The sequence below is a fragment of the Salminus brasiliensis genome, chromosome 19 (genome assembly GCF_030463535.1).
Source record: "Salminus brasiliensis chromosome 19, fSalBra1.hap2, whole genome shotgun sequence".
NCBI lineage: Eukaryota > Metazoa > Chordata > Actinopteri > Characiformes > Bryconidae > Salminus > Salminus brasiliensis.
The window spans coordinates 1,652,807-1,670,110 of NC_132896.1; the positions used below are offsets into that span (position 1 = coordinate 1,652,807).

Genomic DNA, 17,304 nt, shown 5'->3' on the forward strand with positions numbered 1-17,304 from the left:
TCAGGAGAACCCTGGATGTGAGGTACAGGAGTGTGATTTGGAACCCTGTGTCACAGATGTCAGTTCAGAGATGCTAAAAGCGTCCCCGTGGGTTTTAACCGAGCTTCACTTTTATCGACTGCTGAGTGACAGTTTAATGCCAGAGCGGGACACAATGCAATAAGGCCATTGATTTTAATCGAGACAATTTAGTTAAAAACAGAATAATTACCATTCTCTCTCTCTCTCTCTCTCTCTCTCTCTCTCGTCTGCAGTGGGCAGGGGAAAACATTGGTGAAGGCGGGCCGCAAATGCTTTAATTTCTTTTCTGGACGGATCTATAATTAGGGATTGGAGAAGTAATTATGATCTCACAATATGTGACCTGTTTTGTGAGCATTTCCAGTCATTTGTTCTCTTTTAGAATTATGAAATCATGTTTGTGAGTTCTCAATTAGCCACAGTGTGAGAAATAACATGGGCAAAAGAACGGCTCTCACCTGCAGCTACTTCAGAATTGAATGGAAAGCAGAAAGCAGATTGTAGAAATCAGAGGAATTTACACACATGCATGTCAACACTGCTGCTACTGCACTCAGGAGCTTTGGTGGTGGAGCTGCAGGAGGAGAACCTCTCTCCAGAACTGCTGCTGTGCAACGCTGCAGAACCCATAGAGTCATATTAGTGTAAAATCCTGTAGTATTACTCTACCGCCTCAGCCCACATGCAGCTCTACCTTCAGATCAAGCTTGGGTCAGTCTGCAGCTTTCACACTGTCCAGAAATGCATGGTGGTTCAAAGCTACAATTCTACAAATCTATCTTCTGTTGTAAATAATTCTAATTATCAGACTTTTCACAGACTGGATCATCTCTCTTTCCAGTGAGCTGGAATTCATTACAGCATACACTAACCTCCTGAAACCCGGACTTTTGCTTGATGTGCATTTTCTATTTTTCCTATTTGGGATTAGTAGGACCGTATAAACACGTACAAAACTAAACGACAGGAAGGAAGTCATTTTTGCAAAAAACTAGGTCCTCATATCAAAGTTTTAAAAATGAAGTATGATGATGCAGTCTGGGTGGGTAGCTGGCGCTCTCTCCCCTCATCACTCTTAAAGCGATGTTGGCCGACACAGGCGTCTGTTGACTGGTATGGTGGAGGAGTTGGGGACTTGGCGCTTTCCTCAGAGCGCGTCGGTTGCCTGGCGATGCCGCATCAGGAGTTTGGAAAGGGGCGGGGCCTGGCCTTACATGTATCAGAGGAGGCGATGTTAGGTCATTACCCTCCTAGTGTCAAGAGCTTTGCAACTGCTAGGGGGAGCTATGAACGGGTGGGTTAATTGACAGAACCAAGTATAAAAAAGAACATGGGAACAGTGAAAACTGTGGATTCATGAGTGAGCTCAACTTCAACTCTACTGACGACCTGAAAGCCAGCTTGAGTTCAACCCCCCCCCCCCCCCAAAAAAAAAAAACACTCCAAATAAGAGTTAAAGAGTTGAAGTTGGCATGACTGTTATTTTTCTCCTGTAGGTGGACGCTCTGGGGTAATCTGGGGGATGTTTCTGAGTCTTAGCTCTGCATTATAGATTTCCTTTTAGGCAGACTAATAAGTCATTATGATTTGATTATATTAATGTCTGTAAAAATCAATATCCTTTCACAATCATGAGTTATTTGAGCTCTGGAGGTAGATTTAATTTAAGATTAAATCCCAATTAATCTCCTGAGTTATTTTGGGGAGTTTTACTGAGATACTCAAATACCTGATATGGATCAATACTAAGCCATAATATTTGGACACTCACTCTCACAGTCTCTCTCTCTCTCTCTCTCTCTCTCTCTCTCTATCTATCTATCTCTATCTAGCCTCGCTCTCTCTTATCCGGGTGATCTAATACAGGACAGAAGGTTCTTTATCTGCAGTAAATAAAACGCTAATACACGTCAAGGTCTTTTAGATCAGACGTTCCAGAAGAAATGAGTATGGGAAAGTTACTCACCCCTTCAATTAAATCTATTCATAAGCTTCGGAGCTGCAACCAAACTGCATCCAATTTCCAATCTGGATTGGTGATTGCGGTCTACCTCGTATCTCCAGAGCGCTCTTATTTTTTTCGAGAGCTTCCTGACCCGGCTGTGTTTTCAGAGCAGCATTCCTCGACAAATGAAGCGCTCGTCTTGTTTCTGCGCAGTTCTTTGGATTAAACATGGAGAAAATGACGTGTTTTCCGACCAAATTTCTGCAGGTTTAAATCTTCCTGTTTTTTTCCTTTTTTTCTTTTTTTTTGATCCTTCCCAAACACAGAAATGAGGTTTTCTAAATTCAGCCCGCTAATACCCATTATCAGAGGGGCAGAGGGAATATTGTAATAGGCTTGGATTAGTTCTTGGTGAGGTCACATGGCGATGGAGGGGAGAGATGGCTGTGTTGTCTGTAAAGCGAGGTTCAGCCGCACTGGATCTGTTGATCCTTGTGTCTGATTAGAGCAGCGTTTGCTGAATGGCGGACATGACTAATCCGATTAAGCGAGTTTTCCACATGATTATAAAACCCATGAAAAGCTGATCCATGTCAAGCATAAGCATTTTCCAAGAAATGCCTCCGATCGTGGCGTTGAACAGTACAAACACAGCAAACACTGCAAACACTGTAATCACAACCCCCTCCCCTGTTGCTCCATCTTCCTAGCATACAGATAGGGCTCAGAGTGTAAGACTGAGCCTCACTGTAGAGAAACTTACCATGAAACTTACCAGGCGTCAGTCGCCATGACTACAACACAGATACAGCCCATAATTTATTTCCTATCCAAACCCACCAGTGAAGCTACATGAGTCTTCTGAGTTTTATATGGAATGATAATGATGATGGGAAAACTGAATTTGAATGAATGACTTTTAATTTATAATAATTTAATATGAATGATTATTTTTAACGAGAAAAAAAAAATAGTAGCATCCGTTGGCTAATTAATGTTAAATTGTTAACAGAGCCACTGCTGGAGCCAGACTTCCTACCTCTCCTGTAGCCTCTTGTACATGCAAACTGTATATAACTACACTGAAGTGTGCCCCTGCCTAATAAAGGCCAGAATGATGCCTGTGTTTACAACACTGGCTGTTCTACTGCTTATGCTGGATGAATGACTATTTGAGGTGAGTTGAGGTGAGGCACAAGCAGCTAACGCTATTTAAACTAGCTGGCTAGCCATGCTTTATCATTATCAGTCCTATGTGACGAGGCCAACCTCCCTGAAGACCTGCCTGTATAAGCTGTAACAGACAAAACAAATATTATACAACATAAATCCAGTAAAAAGGAAAAACAAGAGCTTCTCATTCTGAAGAAAGAAAGTAGTGAGATCTTGTCGGTGAGCTAGTCTGAAGAACAGAGCTGGCTCGGTTCCTCCAGGTTTCTCCTGGATGCCCCCCAGTCCAGCCAGCACAGCGTGGAGGATGTGTTCACCTCCATCAGCAGCAGCAGCAGCAGCAGCAGCAGCAGCTCACCTGATTCACCATCATTAAGCCCTGATTTACCACCAAAGCAGGTGTTGATCTGAGGAGAACTCTAAATAACACTAGACTCCATGAGGAGAACTTTGGAGATGTTCTAATGATGAACACACTGATGGAGAACCTCCACCACTTTAATGTTTATTCTGATATCAGTGTTTTCCTAAGCAGATAAACACTTTTATTATTAGTTTAGTTGATTGATTATTATTATTAGTAGTATTAATTAGTATTAATTATTATTAGTAGTAGTAGTATTAATAAAGTTAAAGTTATTAGTATTAAAATATAAATTATATAGATATATTTCCAGTTGTTTTTATTTCAGATACATATATTTGTATACCCATCTATGACTTTTGAGATTTTGCAGTGCAAGATGTCAGGATGGTTCAGAATGAAAACATCAGCTCTGTCCATGTGTTTAGAATACTCATCATTCTGAATATTCAGAATTCACACACAATTCCCATTAGCTTTGTTAACACAGTGCTGCTAAGGGGCGGATGTTAATCCCAGCTAACTACTCAGATGCATGCCACACATACAGGCCTTGTTTTTTTTTTGGTGTGTATTCCCAAGTCTTTGATTACCGGGAAGAAGAAGATGCAGCTCTGTTTTCCTAACATGGCTGTTATGAAAGGGAAATAGAAATATGCCCGTCTAATTATAAGTCCGCCTTCAAGCTAACTCTACCTTCTCGCTTCATTGGTCACCTCTGACAGCAGCAGTAATTGGATTTGAATTGTAAACTCTGAACTCGCAGCAGCGCCGCCTCAGAACTGCAGCGGGAACGGCCGGAGGGCGCCGCTAGCACGGATATAGACTAAAGATGCTTCATGTCAGGAGTAATTTCTCATTCATTAAATTGGTGAAATGTCTATTGACCAAGAGCATGGTGTCTTAGGACACAGAGCAGACTGACCAGGTGAGCTCAGGTGACAGCTACCATATGAGCTCAAGGATTGTACAAGCAGCCTTTCTTAGGGAAACTTGCGCCAAGCTGTGCAGGTCAGATCCACAATATGGACAGAAGTATTGGGACACCTGCTGATTTATTGTGTCCTCTGAAATCAAAAGTTTTAAAAGAGTTTCTCCTGCTTTTGTTGGAGTAACTGTCTCTACTCTCCAGGAAAGAAGACTTTCACATATAAAACAATTTGCAACACCAAAGCAAACACTTTGGCATTCCCTTAGCAGCCACCTAGCAACTACTTACCAACATAATAGCAGCCAGCTATGACACCATACCACTTACCTAACAACAGCACAGATATCCCCTAACAACCACTTCGCAATACCAAAGCAGCCACCTGGAATACATTTGCAACTACTTATCAATTGCCTTAAAACAAAGTAGCAGCTACCTGGGACCCCATAGTAACTACCTAGCAACACCATGGCAACCGCCTACCAACCACATGCCAACATAATAGCAATGACCTGGGATACCATAGCAATAATAATAAGCAACTTCCTCTACTGTCCAGAGAAGAAGGCTTTCTATTAGATTTTGGAGGAGGAGCATTGCTGTGCGGATTTGATTGTATTCATAGGCAAGAGTGTTATTGACGTGTTTGGGAGGCAGGCAGGGATGAGGAGGACGTAATACAGAGAAACAGAAATCAAGAAGGGAAAGCACAAGGGCATGATGATGAACACACCACCCCCCATCTGATCCCCAACCTGGGTGCAACTTGAAGTAATGGATGCATTCATTAGAAAGGGTGTCCACAAACATTTAGACACATTGTGTATGTTACGAGCCACTGAAGAACCCTCAAAGATCCCATTTTAAGAGGTTTTAAGAGCTGGGCAGCTTGTGTTTGCTCCTCTAATCGTTTCTATGGGAATTCTGTGCACTACGAAACTGTGGAATATACAGTATCTGTGGCTCATACCCTCCAGCCCTCTCCATTTACTGCAAGTTCAGAGACCCCAAGGTCAACTTTAGAACAATGTTTGGATCTCTAGCACTTTGAGTTTTGAACGCTGCCGCTCGGCTGCTCCCGTGTCACGTCTCCTGCTTTTGCATTCATCGGATAAGACGTGGCTAAGCCCCCTGTAAATATTCATGTAATATTTGAATGAATGATCTATTATTAATGTATTTACTTAGCAAGCAGCTGCCCTGAGGGGAATTCTCACTTTCTGCTGGTCTTCTGGCAAGACAACAAACGCCGCTCCTACCGCTACTTCATAAGCTCACTCTCCAATTTAGCAGGGCCGCCAGAGACCTCTGCACATCATTAAATGGAAACGGAAGATTCTGAGAGTCGCTTCCTCTGCTTCAGAGAGGGCTTCTTGTCTGGTCGACGGCTTCAGGGCTTCTTCAGATTTCCTTAATGTGCGCCGAGCTAATTCTGCAGACTTGAGGCCCAGTTTCAGCCCTCACCCAACGCTGTTTTCAGACTCAACCGTGTGCTGTTATCTCTTCTGAAAACATGCACGGAAAGAAAACAGCCAAATTACACCTTTCCTCTAAGCTCTGAGTAAAGGAATTAAAGACGGGCTCCAGTACAGCAACAGTTGTGGTACCCTGTGGAACATTAGGAGAGAGCTCTGATTTCAGCCTGAGCTGTAGTGTTGAGTCTAATACACGACATTCAGATGGAAGAGATGGATGTTAAAGAATGTATAGTGAAGCATGAGGATGTCCAGGTTACTGAGAACCAGGTACGGTCATCCTGCAGAACCTTGTAATTCCCTTACGTCTAGTCTTTCATTACCTGGCATAATCCTGACCTACAGCCATCTAGAACTTTGCTCCTAGAAAGTGTTGGTAGTGGAACTGTAAACTAACTACTAAAAACTTCCATTTAGTATTTTGACTTTTCTTAAAAGTTTAAAAATAAAAACATTACCACAACAACACCCTAGCAACCACTAAGCAACATCACATCAACCACATATAAAACACTTTGCAACGCCAAAGCAAACATTTTGGATAGCATAACAGTTGCATAGCATTCTCTTAGCAACACCCTAGCAATGACCCTGGCATCCCATAGCAACCACCTAGCAACCACTTAACAATATAATACCATACCACCTACTTAACAACAGCACCGCAATCCCCTAACAACCACTTAGCAATACCATAGCAGCCACCTAGAATACAATCGTGCCAACTTATCAATTGCCTTGAAATACAGTAGCAGCTACTTGGGACCCCATAGTAACTATCTAGCAACACCATGACAACCACCTAGCAACCACTTACCAATGCCCCAATGTAATAGCAGCCAGCTAGGATACCATACCACCTACCTAACAACACCACAGCAATCCCCTAACAACCACTCAGCAGCATCATAGCAGCCACTGTGCAATTACTTAACAAAACCATAGGAATCACCTGAGATATCATATGAACCCCATATCCACCACCTAGCAGCACAATAACAACCACCTGTGATACCACAGCAATCACCCGCAATATCATAATAGCATTTTCTGAACACCCTTGCAGCCACTAAGCAACCTCACAGCAATCACATATAAAACACTTTGCAACACCAAAGCAAACACTTTGGTATTTCCTTAGCAGCCACCTAGCAACCACTTACCAACGTAATAGCAGCCAGCTACAATATACCACCACCTACCTAATAAACACCATAGCAATCCCCTAACAACCACTTAGCAATATCGTAGCAGCCACCTGGAATACATTCACAACTACTTATCAATTGCCTTGAAATAGTAGCCTTGAAGTAGCAGCTACCTGGGACCCCATAGTAACTACCTAGCAACACCATAGCAACTACATAACAACCACATGCCAACATAATAGCAATGACCTGGGGTACCATAGCAACCACCTAGCAACAACATAGCAACCACTTAAGTAGTTTTACCCTACTGACAACATAGCAATCTCCTGACAACTGATGGAAAATGGAAACCAGTTAAGCTACGCAACCATTTAGCATTTTCGTCTGAGGAAGATGTGACTAATTTACACTGGGAACAACCTCAGCTGTACCTAAAACGTTCACCAGGGGGGGCTCTTTTACGCCTTTGCGACTTTGTGAAAAAAACGTCTTTGCCATATTTTTTCTTCTTTAAAATAAATGACTGAAACAGAAGCTGTCAGAGCAAAACATAAAACCTGCTCACTAATTAAGCTAATTAACAACATTACATAATTACATTTACAGAAACAATAAACAACAACAACAAAGACTGGAGTTCTCAGAGCTCACTCTCTCCGAGCGTCTCTCTCTCTCTCTCTCTCTCTCTCTCTCTTTAACTGTTTATTATTTTACTTGTGTCCTCTATAATATCGTCGGCTGTCCTTTGAAGGCCAGGTGGGACATCTAATGACGTTTGAGAACCGATGCTAATGAGCCTCTCACAGCTCTCGTCAGCCGTCAAGCTCCGGCTCCTCAACCTTTCCTTTTCTCGGACCGCGTCTATTCTCCAACACCCCCATCTGTGTTCTCTCAACAGCCACCGAGCCATAATCCTCCAGACGACCATTGATCCCCCTGCCACACTTACAGTGAATCACAAGCCATTTATGAGGAACCGAAAGGGCAGGCGATTGCAGCTGATAGCGAAATTAGCCTCCCTTAGACTCCTGCCCTTCTTGCAACGAGATGTGCTCGACTTTGGGGGCGGTTATAGATGGTTTCCAGCCTTTTCCGCACTCTCCGTATGGACTGCTTGGGGGCCGAACCACTGAAAAGCTGACTGGCTCGCTCGCTGTCAAGGAAGGAAGATTCATAGACTCTGCAAAGAGCCTGGCGTCGCAAAAACGAATGCCTTTTTCGCTCTCGCGCTCAGTGACCACTTAAACTAATTGAAAAATAAGACGGAGAGGTGCGGTCAGTATGGAACCAGTGTACGGAATGAGATGTTTTTTTTAATAATTCATATCCCGAGACCAAAACCATTGCGGCCCAATTACCACCAACCCCCCCCAACCAACCCACCCACCCACACACACTATCAGCGGAGGCGCTATCGTTCACACCTCCGTTGAGATTAAGGTTGTTCGTTGCTGGGAATTGGCCATTACGCGCTAATGTGCGGTATGCCTTCAGCTGTTACAGATGCATTAGTCTGCACAGTAATTCCACTGCAGCTTATGGAGATTTTGCCCTTTCTGTTCGGCTGTTCGTGAAAAACTCATATGTGAGCCCTTTGGTCAGGGACAGCTCATGTTTAGAGCTCGGGCAGCTTAAATTCCGTCATTCTCTGTGTCTCAGATGATGAAGAGGGGCCTGTTTTGCCTCCCATGGGGGTCCCAGAACGACACAGTCGCTAAAAAACATCCTTTATTCAGCCTCACTGAAGAAGGTAGCACTAATTAAGACTTGCTTAGAAAGGAACCCTGAAAGGATTGCTAATTAAGGTTTCCTGAGGAAAGTCATTTTATATGACGTTCATTGGGAGATGTTTTCAAGTAGTAGGTTATTTGGGCTCAAATCCCCAAATATGATCTTGTTCTGGTTCTCAGATCAGACAGAGAAGAGCTCAAATAAAATGTTTATCACAAGTACAGGAGCAATTTAAATGTATGAACAGTGAAGGGTTAAACTGCTGCTTTCATTGTTCTTTTAAAGATACAAGTTGTGTCCAAATATTTATGGACACCTCTTCTAATGAATCTCATGAACCTATTGGCACCATGCTGCCTAATGCTAGGTGTGGACTATGGAGGGGTATTATAAAGCCCCCCAGCATTGAGCTGTGGAGCAGTGGTAGAACTGTGTTCTCTGGAATGATGATGGAGGAGCTCCATCCAGCACTTTTGGGATGAGTTGGGGAGTTGGGGATGATGGTGAGGTGGGGTGATGATCATCATCCAACATCCTGACCTCACTAACTAGCTCTGCTGTATTGCTGTATGCAATCAAATCTTCACAGCTATGCTCTAAATATTCATTAGAAAGCCTTCCTAGGACAGTTCTGTAGAAACAGTTGGGAAACCATGAATGAGCAGGTGTCCCAATACTTTTGACTTTTACTATTATCATTATTTCACTACAGGAACAACATGCTTACTGCAGTTTTAGGGGACTTTCGTCTCCACACGAGTGAGAGTGCTGGACAGTGCCTGGTAGACGTGGACGCTAAGGATGCAGGGCAGGGCTTAAGAAGATACAACATCAGTTTTTGTGGGTTTTTGGACTTGTTTTGACGTCCAGCTCTATCTCAATTCCCTTGCCAAAACTAAATACTGCTCATTCTTCAGCCAGACGGATGACTGCTCCCTTTGGCTTGTCGATCGTGCAGCAGTGCCAAAGACAGAACAACCATCAGCACCAATAAACACCCCCCAACCCCCCCTGTATCACACTGCTCATATGCCCCGAGGGATCTCGCTGAGATTTTTTGGGAGGAAAAATGAAAGATCGATGGCGGCAGGGAGTGAAACGAGCGACTGTGGATTCGTTATGTCATTTTCTTGAGCTGAGCCTTTGTGACCTCTTTCTTCATGTTGAAATATATTCAGGAATTGCTGCTTTCTCACTTTGCAGCACATCTTTAATCTTAGAAATGGTAGAAATGGCTTTTAACAATTCCTTATATACATATATATATTACGGCTTGGCTAATAAAAATGTGTAGCTGATGCTAATACAGAGCTAACAATTCTAAATTAGTCCTGTTTGCTTGTACAGTAGTTTCGTACTCCTTCCCTGAGCAGCATCACTGCAACCACATATAAACCACTTAGCAACACCAAAGCAAACACTTTGGATACCATAACAGTTACATAGCATTCTCTCAGCAACATCCTAGTAGCAACCACCCTGGCATCCCATAGCAGCCACCTAGCAACCACTTACCAACATAAATGCAGCCAGCTAGGATACCATACCACCTACCTAACAACACCACAGCAATCCCCTTACAACCACTTAGCAATTCCAAAGCAGCCCCTCTAGCAACAGCATAGCAACCACTTAAATAGTTTCAAGGGCTTGGCCAATAAAACAAAAAGTGTAGCTGATGCTAATACAGAGCAAAATGTTGTACTCCGGGAGTTACGTACTCCTTCCCTGTATCCCCAGCTGGGCAAGTCCACCACTTTACACCATGGGTGGGCTATGGGGCACAGGCAGGTGATTTCCCTGCTGTACCAGACCTACTAAACCTGGTAATTAACAGGAGAGTTAAATAAGGGGTGCTTAAGCAGGAAAAGCTCAAAACTGTGCAGGAAAACCACTCTCCGACTATATGAGTACTTGGGTAAGACTCATCATTGAACTCTTCATTGTTCTACAAGTGTATCATGATCCACATGTGAGAGCGTCAAACAAATCAGCCTGTATTCATTCAATGCTTTCATCTTCAGCAGATCTCTCTCAATAGGGTTCTACCATATTTTACTTACAAATCATCACCTGACCTTCTCATTTCCTCCTGTTTTGTTTGATCTGTCTTCATCTCAGATGCTCCATATCTGTTTATTAATGAGTTATTAGCTCTTATAAACAGCAGAAAGGCTCTGATTGTAAAGTGTGATGCTCAAACATGAAGATCAGCACTGCTGAAACAGTGAAGCTCAGTAATATCTCTCAGAGCTCAGACTGTGAGAGTACTCTCTGCATATGTTAATGAGCTGACCAGATGATCATCAGTTAGTAATTAAAGCTCCTGTCAGGGTTCAGCTGTAGTCAGGTATTATCAGCTAGAACCCTGACTGATGGAGAACCCACAGTAAGATCAGGAACCAGCAGTATGGAGGAATGTGGAGCACTGTTGGAGAGCATTTTTATTCATGTGATTATTAATAAGTTTTAAGGACAAAGAAGCATGAGTGCATGAGGAAGGTCCACTGAGAAGAACAAAGGGTCTGGAGCCTACCTGCAATTATATGGGCGCTCAGTCCATCCCAGGATTACCTAAGCTATCAGACCACAAGATAAACAGTTCTGACTATAATTTATTTTCTATATTCAAATGTCACAAAGCTGGCAAGCCATTACGCCTGGGCTTCAAAGTGGGGGAAAATGAGTTGTAATTTTCTGCTTTTCCATGTTCCATGTGCATCTGCATAAACCACTGATTGCTTCACAAACCTCTAATCAATGTCAACGACTTCAGCTCCTCTTTAAAAGCTACAATAAACACTTGAATAAGTCAGAAAAGCCTCAAAGCAGATATTAATAACCTGTGTGCTGGAATTGCCACTGTATGCAAATGAGCCCCCGATGCTGTGCTATATTCCAGTGGCTGAGCGGGTAAAGGTGGCCCAGATCGGATCTTTTTGGTCATATGTGATGCAGATGCGTTATCTGTGTGACAGTGTGAACGCAAAAACACTCTGAATCCGATATTTTCAGTTACGATTTGGGGTGAAATCCGATATGATGCATGATGATCAGTTTAGGAGAGTGAACTGTTTAGACGGAGTTGGACCACCTGCTGTGTGAATGTAGCCAAAGAGTGCCTTCCCACCAACCTTGTTTCTGCCGGGTCATTCTGTAGTTCGGCCCGTACACAAATAGCAGATCACAGCCTGGACCAAAGGACCAAAATTTGGTCCTACCAAAGATGCAGACTCAGTCTGAGTCCAACTGAGCCATGGTTGGGTTGGTTTGCAGTGTGGTAACACTTTTCTGGATGGTTTGGATTTTTAGACCAATTACAGGAAGTTAATGAAGACTATCTTCACCTATTAAATAACAGAAGAAAAATAATTAGCGACAGGAGCACATAGGAATGATTATAAACTATTTGGAGCAGATCAACATCATGAACCTATTGGCACCATGCGGCCTAATGATGCCAGACGTGGGCTAGTGGGCTATAAAGCCCCCCAGCATTGAGCTGTGGAGCAGTGGAAGAACTGATGGTGGTGCTCCATCTACCACTTTTGTAACTGATAAGTTGTGGATGAGGTGGAGTTTTGATCATCCAACATCCTGACCTGAGCTGCAGAATACAATCAAATCCTCACAGCAATGCTCCTCCTCCAAAATCTAGTAGAAAGTCTTCTTCTCTGGACAGTAGAGACAGTTACTCCAACAAAATTTCAGAAGAAACAATGAATGAGCAGGTGTCCCAAAACTTTTGCCTATATAGTGCATCTGTCAGAGATGATATAACTGCTGCACTGTGAGAGAGTTCATTTGGTAAATTGGGACTAGTCTGGAGTTCTGGTCTTGAAGATGGTTCTGCTGGTCTGTAATATCAGCATCTTAGTGGAACCAAATCAGTCAGTTCATTAATTTTTTTCTGGGAAAGGCGACCCGCCGACCCGCTGACCTGCCGAACTCGCCTATGCCAGACACACGCCTTTCTTCAGAATAGGGAGATACAGCCACACATAGGTGGTGAGGATGGGGCATAGGTCCATCCTGCACAGTTCTATAGAGAGCTCTTAAAACCGGATCCAATGTAAACAATGGTTTGAGCAACAACATGAACCTGGGTTCGGACGTTGGTCCACACTTTCAGCTACGAGAACGTCCCAAGGTGTCTGGACGCCCTTGCTTATGCAGTCTGCGTTTGTCTTTGACTGCCGGTTAATATGTGGAAAGTGGAAGGGTAGCCTGCACCTGTTGCGGTGTTGACAACTGCGCAACAAATTGCTTCATTTTGCGACTGAAGGACGTGAGGTGTGTGTGAAGGTGTGCGACGCTCGCTCTTCTAACTCCTACTGAGAGCTCATCTCATCTCCCCTCAATAATCAAGCGGGAAAAATACAATCTCTCCCTCCAGCTTACGGCACACCAGATGCTGTTTTCCCTTTAATTTCCACCCAGAGCAGAGGATGGGTACATCAGTGTGCCTGTCACTCTCTCGGTCTCAGTGGATGCTTATGGTTTTTATCTGATTAGTGTGAATGAGCCTAATGTTTTCTGTCCATCAAAACTCTCCCGTGCTGAAGGTCAGAAGGTCCAAAAGTTTATTTTCACTATTTCACTATTGGAGGTTTTCACTAAGCCACCATGTCCCTCTTGAACCCCAGCGGTTCTTCCTGGTGCTCCTAGAGAGTTTCTAGTTTTGAGTCTTGGTTCTTTTCATTGGTTCCTCATATGGTTTTAAAGAGGTTGCACTTTTAAATATGGGATGCTCTCAGTAGTTCTTTCTCCCGCTCTTAAAAAGTTTCTCATTTTGAGTCCTGGTTTGTCTTAGTGGTTCGTCTCCATGCTCTTAAGAAGGTTCCTCTTTTGATTTTTGGTTCCTCTCATTTGTTTTTTGCTCTCAGAGACCTTCCAATGTTGAGTCCAGGTTATTATCAGTGGTTCTTCCTCATGCTTCTAGAGAGGTTCCTCTTTTGATTCTTGGTTCCTCTCATTGGTTCTTCCTCATGCTCTCAGAGATGTTACTGGTCTGAGTTTTGTTTTCCATTAGTGATTGTTCATCATGTTCTTATAAAGGTTCCAATTTTTGTCATGATCTTAAAGAGTTTCTCATTTTGACTCCTGGTTCGTCTCCATGCTCTTAAGGAAGTTTCTCTTTTGATTCTTGGTTCCTCTCGTTGGTTCTTCTTCATGCTCTCGGAGATGTTACTGGTTTGAATTAGTAGTTGTTCCTCAGGCTCTTATAAAGGTTTCTATGGTTCAGCGGTTCTTCCTGGTGCTCCTAGAGAGTTTCTAGTTTTGAGTCTTGGTTCTTTTCATTGGTTCCTCATATGGTTTTAAAGAGGTTGCACTTTTAAATTTGGGACACTCTCAGTAGTTCTTTCTCGTGCTCTTAAAAGGTTTCTAATTTTGAGTCCTAGTTCATCTCCATGCTCTTAAGAAGGTTCCTCTTTTGATTCTTGGTTCCTCTCATTTGTTTTATGCTCTCAGAGTCCAGGTTATTATTAGTGATTCTTCAGATTAGTGATGCTATCAGAGATGTTACTGGTTTGAGTTTTGTTTTCTATTAGTGGTTGTTCCTCATGCTCTTCTAAAGGTTCCAATTTTTGTCTTGGTTCCTGTCAGTGGTTCTGTTTTTGATTCATGGTTCCTCTCATTGGTTCTTCCTCATGCTCCTAGAGTTTTTAGTTTTGCTTCATGGTTCCTCTCAGTGTTTTATCCTCATGCTCTTAGTGAGGTTTCATTCACTTGGTCTTGGTTTCGATCATTTGTTCCTGCTCAAGCTCTCAGGGAGTTTCTCCGTTTGAGTCTTAGTTATTCTCATTAGTTCCTCCTCAAGCTCTCAGAGAGCTGATGAAGGTGGAGAAGATGACTGACGCAAACGGTGAAGTTTGTATCAGTTGTGAAGTGTAAATATGTCTCTTGTGTTTCAGCTGTTTCGGGTATGTGCTCATTCCTCTATGAGTCTAATAGACGCTTGTGTCTCCAGCTTTATTGGAAAAAATAGAAATGGCTATATAAATTAGGAAGTTATGGCTGTTGTAAAATTTCTCGAACTAGTACTAAAGTCTGCCTTGGACATTTATGTGTCCCAAGCTGTTTTGTTATTTGAGTATAACTGGCCACCAGCAGACTTTTTATTTTCTCCCAGTGGATCAGACAAACCATACTGTTTTCAAAAAGGTTTCAATCCAGGTGTCCAGCTTGACTTCACTATAATGATCAGAACTTACAGTACAGACCACAGGACAATGTGTTCTCAGTGGTCCTTCTTCATGCTCTTGGGGAGGTTCCACTTTTGAGTCAAGGAGTGAGCACAGTCCAATCGGACACAGCCATTTTGGACACAGCCATGGTTCCTCTCAATGATTCTTCCTAATGCTCCTAGAACCTCTACCTTTAGAGCCAGTAAAGTAAAGGAATGAGGACAGTCCAATTCAGTATGTACTGTTCAAGTATGCGATTTTGGACGATTTGGATGATTCTTCCTAAAGTACCTAGAACCTCAACCTTTAGAGTCAGTGGTTCTTCTTTGAGCTCTTGGGGAGCATCTCCTTCTGAATCTTGGTTCCTCATAGTGACTCTTCCTCAGGCTGTTAGGGAGCTCCTCCTTTTAAGGCCTTGTTAAGGCCTCTTCTTTGAGCTCTAGACAAGCATCTACTTCTGAATCTTGGTTTCTCTTAGTGACTCCTCCTCATTCTGTTAGGGCACTCCTACTTTTGAGTCTTGGTTCTTCTCATGATCTTAGAGAGGTCTCACTTTCAAGTTTCAGTTCTTCTCAGTTGGTCTTCCTCATTATTTTAGGGAGTTTAACCTTTTCAATCTTGGTTTCTCTTAGTGATTCTTCTCTTAGCTCGTAGGGGTTTGTTTCTCCTGCTGCATCTTTTATTTTTTGACACCTCTTCCCCTGCTGGGCTGCATCTACCTTTATAGGCAAGCTGTTGTGGAACACTGAATGTGGCACAAATAGAACTGAATTAAACTGGCTTGGACTGCATGATGCTCAGACGGCCAGTCCACAGCATTGTTGGTATTTGTACTACAAGCTGTAATGAGGTGAAGAAGCTGATCTCCTTGTTTTTCTCTGCTCTCTCTGCAGCTGCTTTGAGGATGACGAGCCTCCGTGTGTGGAGATGATCGAGTATTCGTCTTACAGCGAGCCGCAGAGAGCTGAAGAGCTAGACGCTGAGGTCAATAGAAGCATGTCAAGTACTAAGGAGGAGGAGGAGGACCAGGAGGATCAGGAGGAACCTACAAATGGCAAGAGACACAGCCAGAAGAAATCCAGTGTGCTCTCCCACGTGTGTCGTCAGAATTCGCTAGAGACTCTCTCCATGAAGAGCAGCCCGTGCAACGGCATCGACATCAGCAGCGCTTACCTGAGTTAGGGCTGACAGTGTGTGTGTGTGTATGGATGTGTGTGTGTGTGACTGAGATCTTCAGTCTCAGTCAAGATGCTTGTGTTAGAGCAGAATATACCATGCAGGTCAAAAGTTTGGGGACACCCAGATTTTCCATATTTAAGAAAATTGAACCGTATTGAAGCCTCCGTAGGTTTATTTAGATCAGTGGTTCTCAAAGACCATTTAGACCATGTCCCACCCAAGGTCAATTTCAGTTGGTACATTTTTTAGTGAATGGCGCAAGGAGGTCATCTGGTGGGTCACCCCAAGGGTTTCTAGAATGCACTATTAAGAATTTAAGATGTTTGATGTATAAATAGTAAGCATGCTTTATTTGGTAAGGTAAGAAATGCTCAGATGACATTTAACAAGCCTATTTACCACCCTGTTATTTTGCCTGAGAATGAAACTCACTGATTTTCCTGTTATAGTGGGCTTGTTAATTATTTGATGAGCTCTGCTCTGATTGGCTAGTTTACAACAAAGCACTGCAAAGGCTCACAAGGAAGCCACATAGCATAGCACAGCACAGTAACGAGCAATGTAATTATTCCCAAGTCTTACTGCATAGTGTTGCTGTTCTCTCTGTGTCCTCTTGGTGTCCTCTCAGCATGGTGTGAAGACAAGGTAAAGCTGGCCGACTTAGGTTAGCTTTTAGCCGAGCGTATTCTAGGCTATTCTAGCACGTAATCTCTGAAGTTGCTGTTGCGTTTTTACCACACTGCAGCTGTAGGTGCCGAACGACTTTCTCCAGGGGGCGGGGTTTGTGTAAATGTTGGGGGTGTAAATATAACAAGTCAAGACTGTGATGTAACAGTTTTGGGGTTTTGGGATTAGCCTGATTTACTGCCCCGTTTTGGTTCTGCTGGATGTTCTTTTGAAGGAGGAAAGACAGTGTTTGAGGTTCACGGTTTGTCACTTCCATATTTTGAACTCTTATTTTTCAACTATGACAAGATAAACACATTTAATATTCTAGAGCATCTTTCAATAATCATCACTACACCATAAATTGAGTGAACGATAGCAGACAGTTTAACCTTTTGTTACATTTTTGGCACCTTTAAAGACATTCTGAATATAGCAGAACCTTTACCGCTGAGTTCTATGAATCTGACGCATTTTCAATAG

The 17,304-nt window shown here is 43.0% G+C and overlaps 1 protein-coding gene across 1 annotated transcript in view; it reads left to right on the forward strand.

Annotated features, from left to right (window-relative positions):
- The window catches only part of agbl1 (AGBL carboxypeptidase 1), a 178,043-nt gene extending 161,885 nt beyond the window's left edge, over positions 1-16,158 (forward strand). The window contains exon 24 of the mRNA XM_072663557.1: positions 15,866-16,158. Within this exon, the coding sequence (XP_072519658.1) occupies positions 15,866-16,158 (293 nt within the window). The remainder of the gene's footprint in view (positions 1-15,865) is intronic.
- Positions 16,159-17,304: the final 1,146 nt, after the last annotated feature.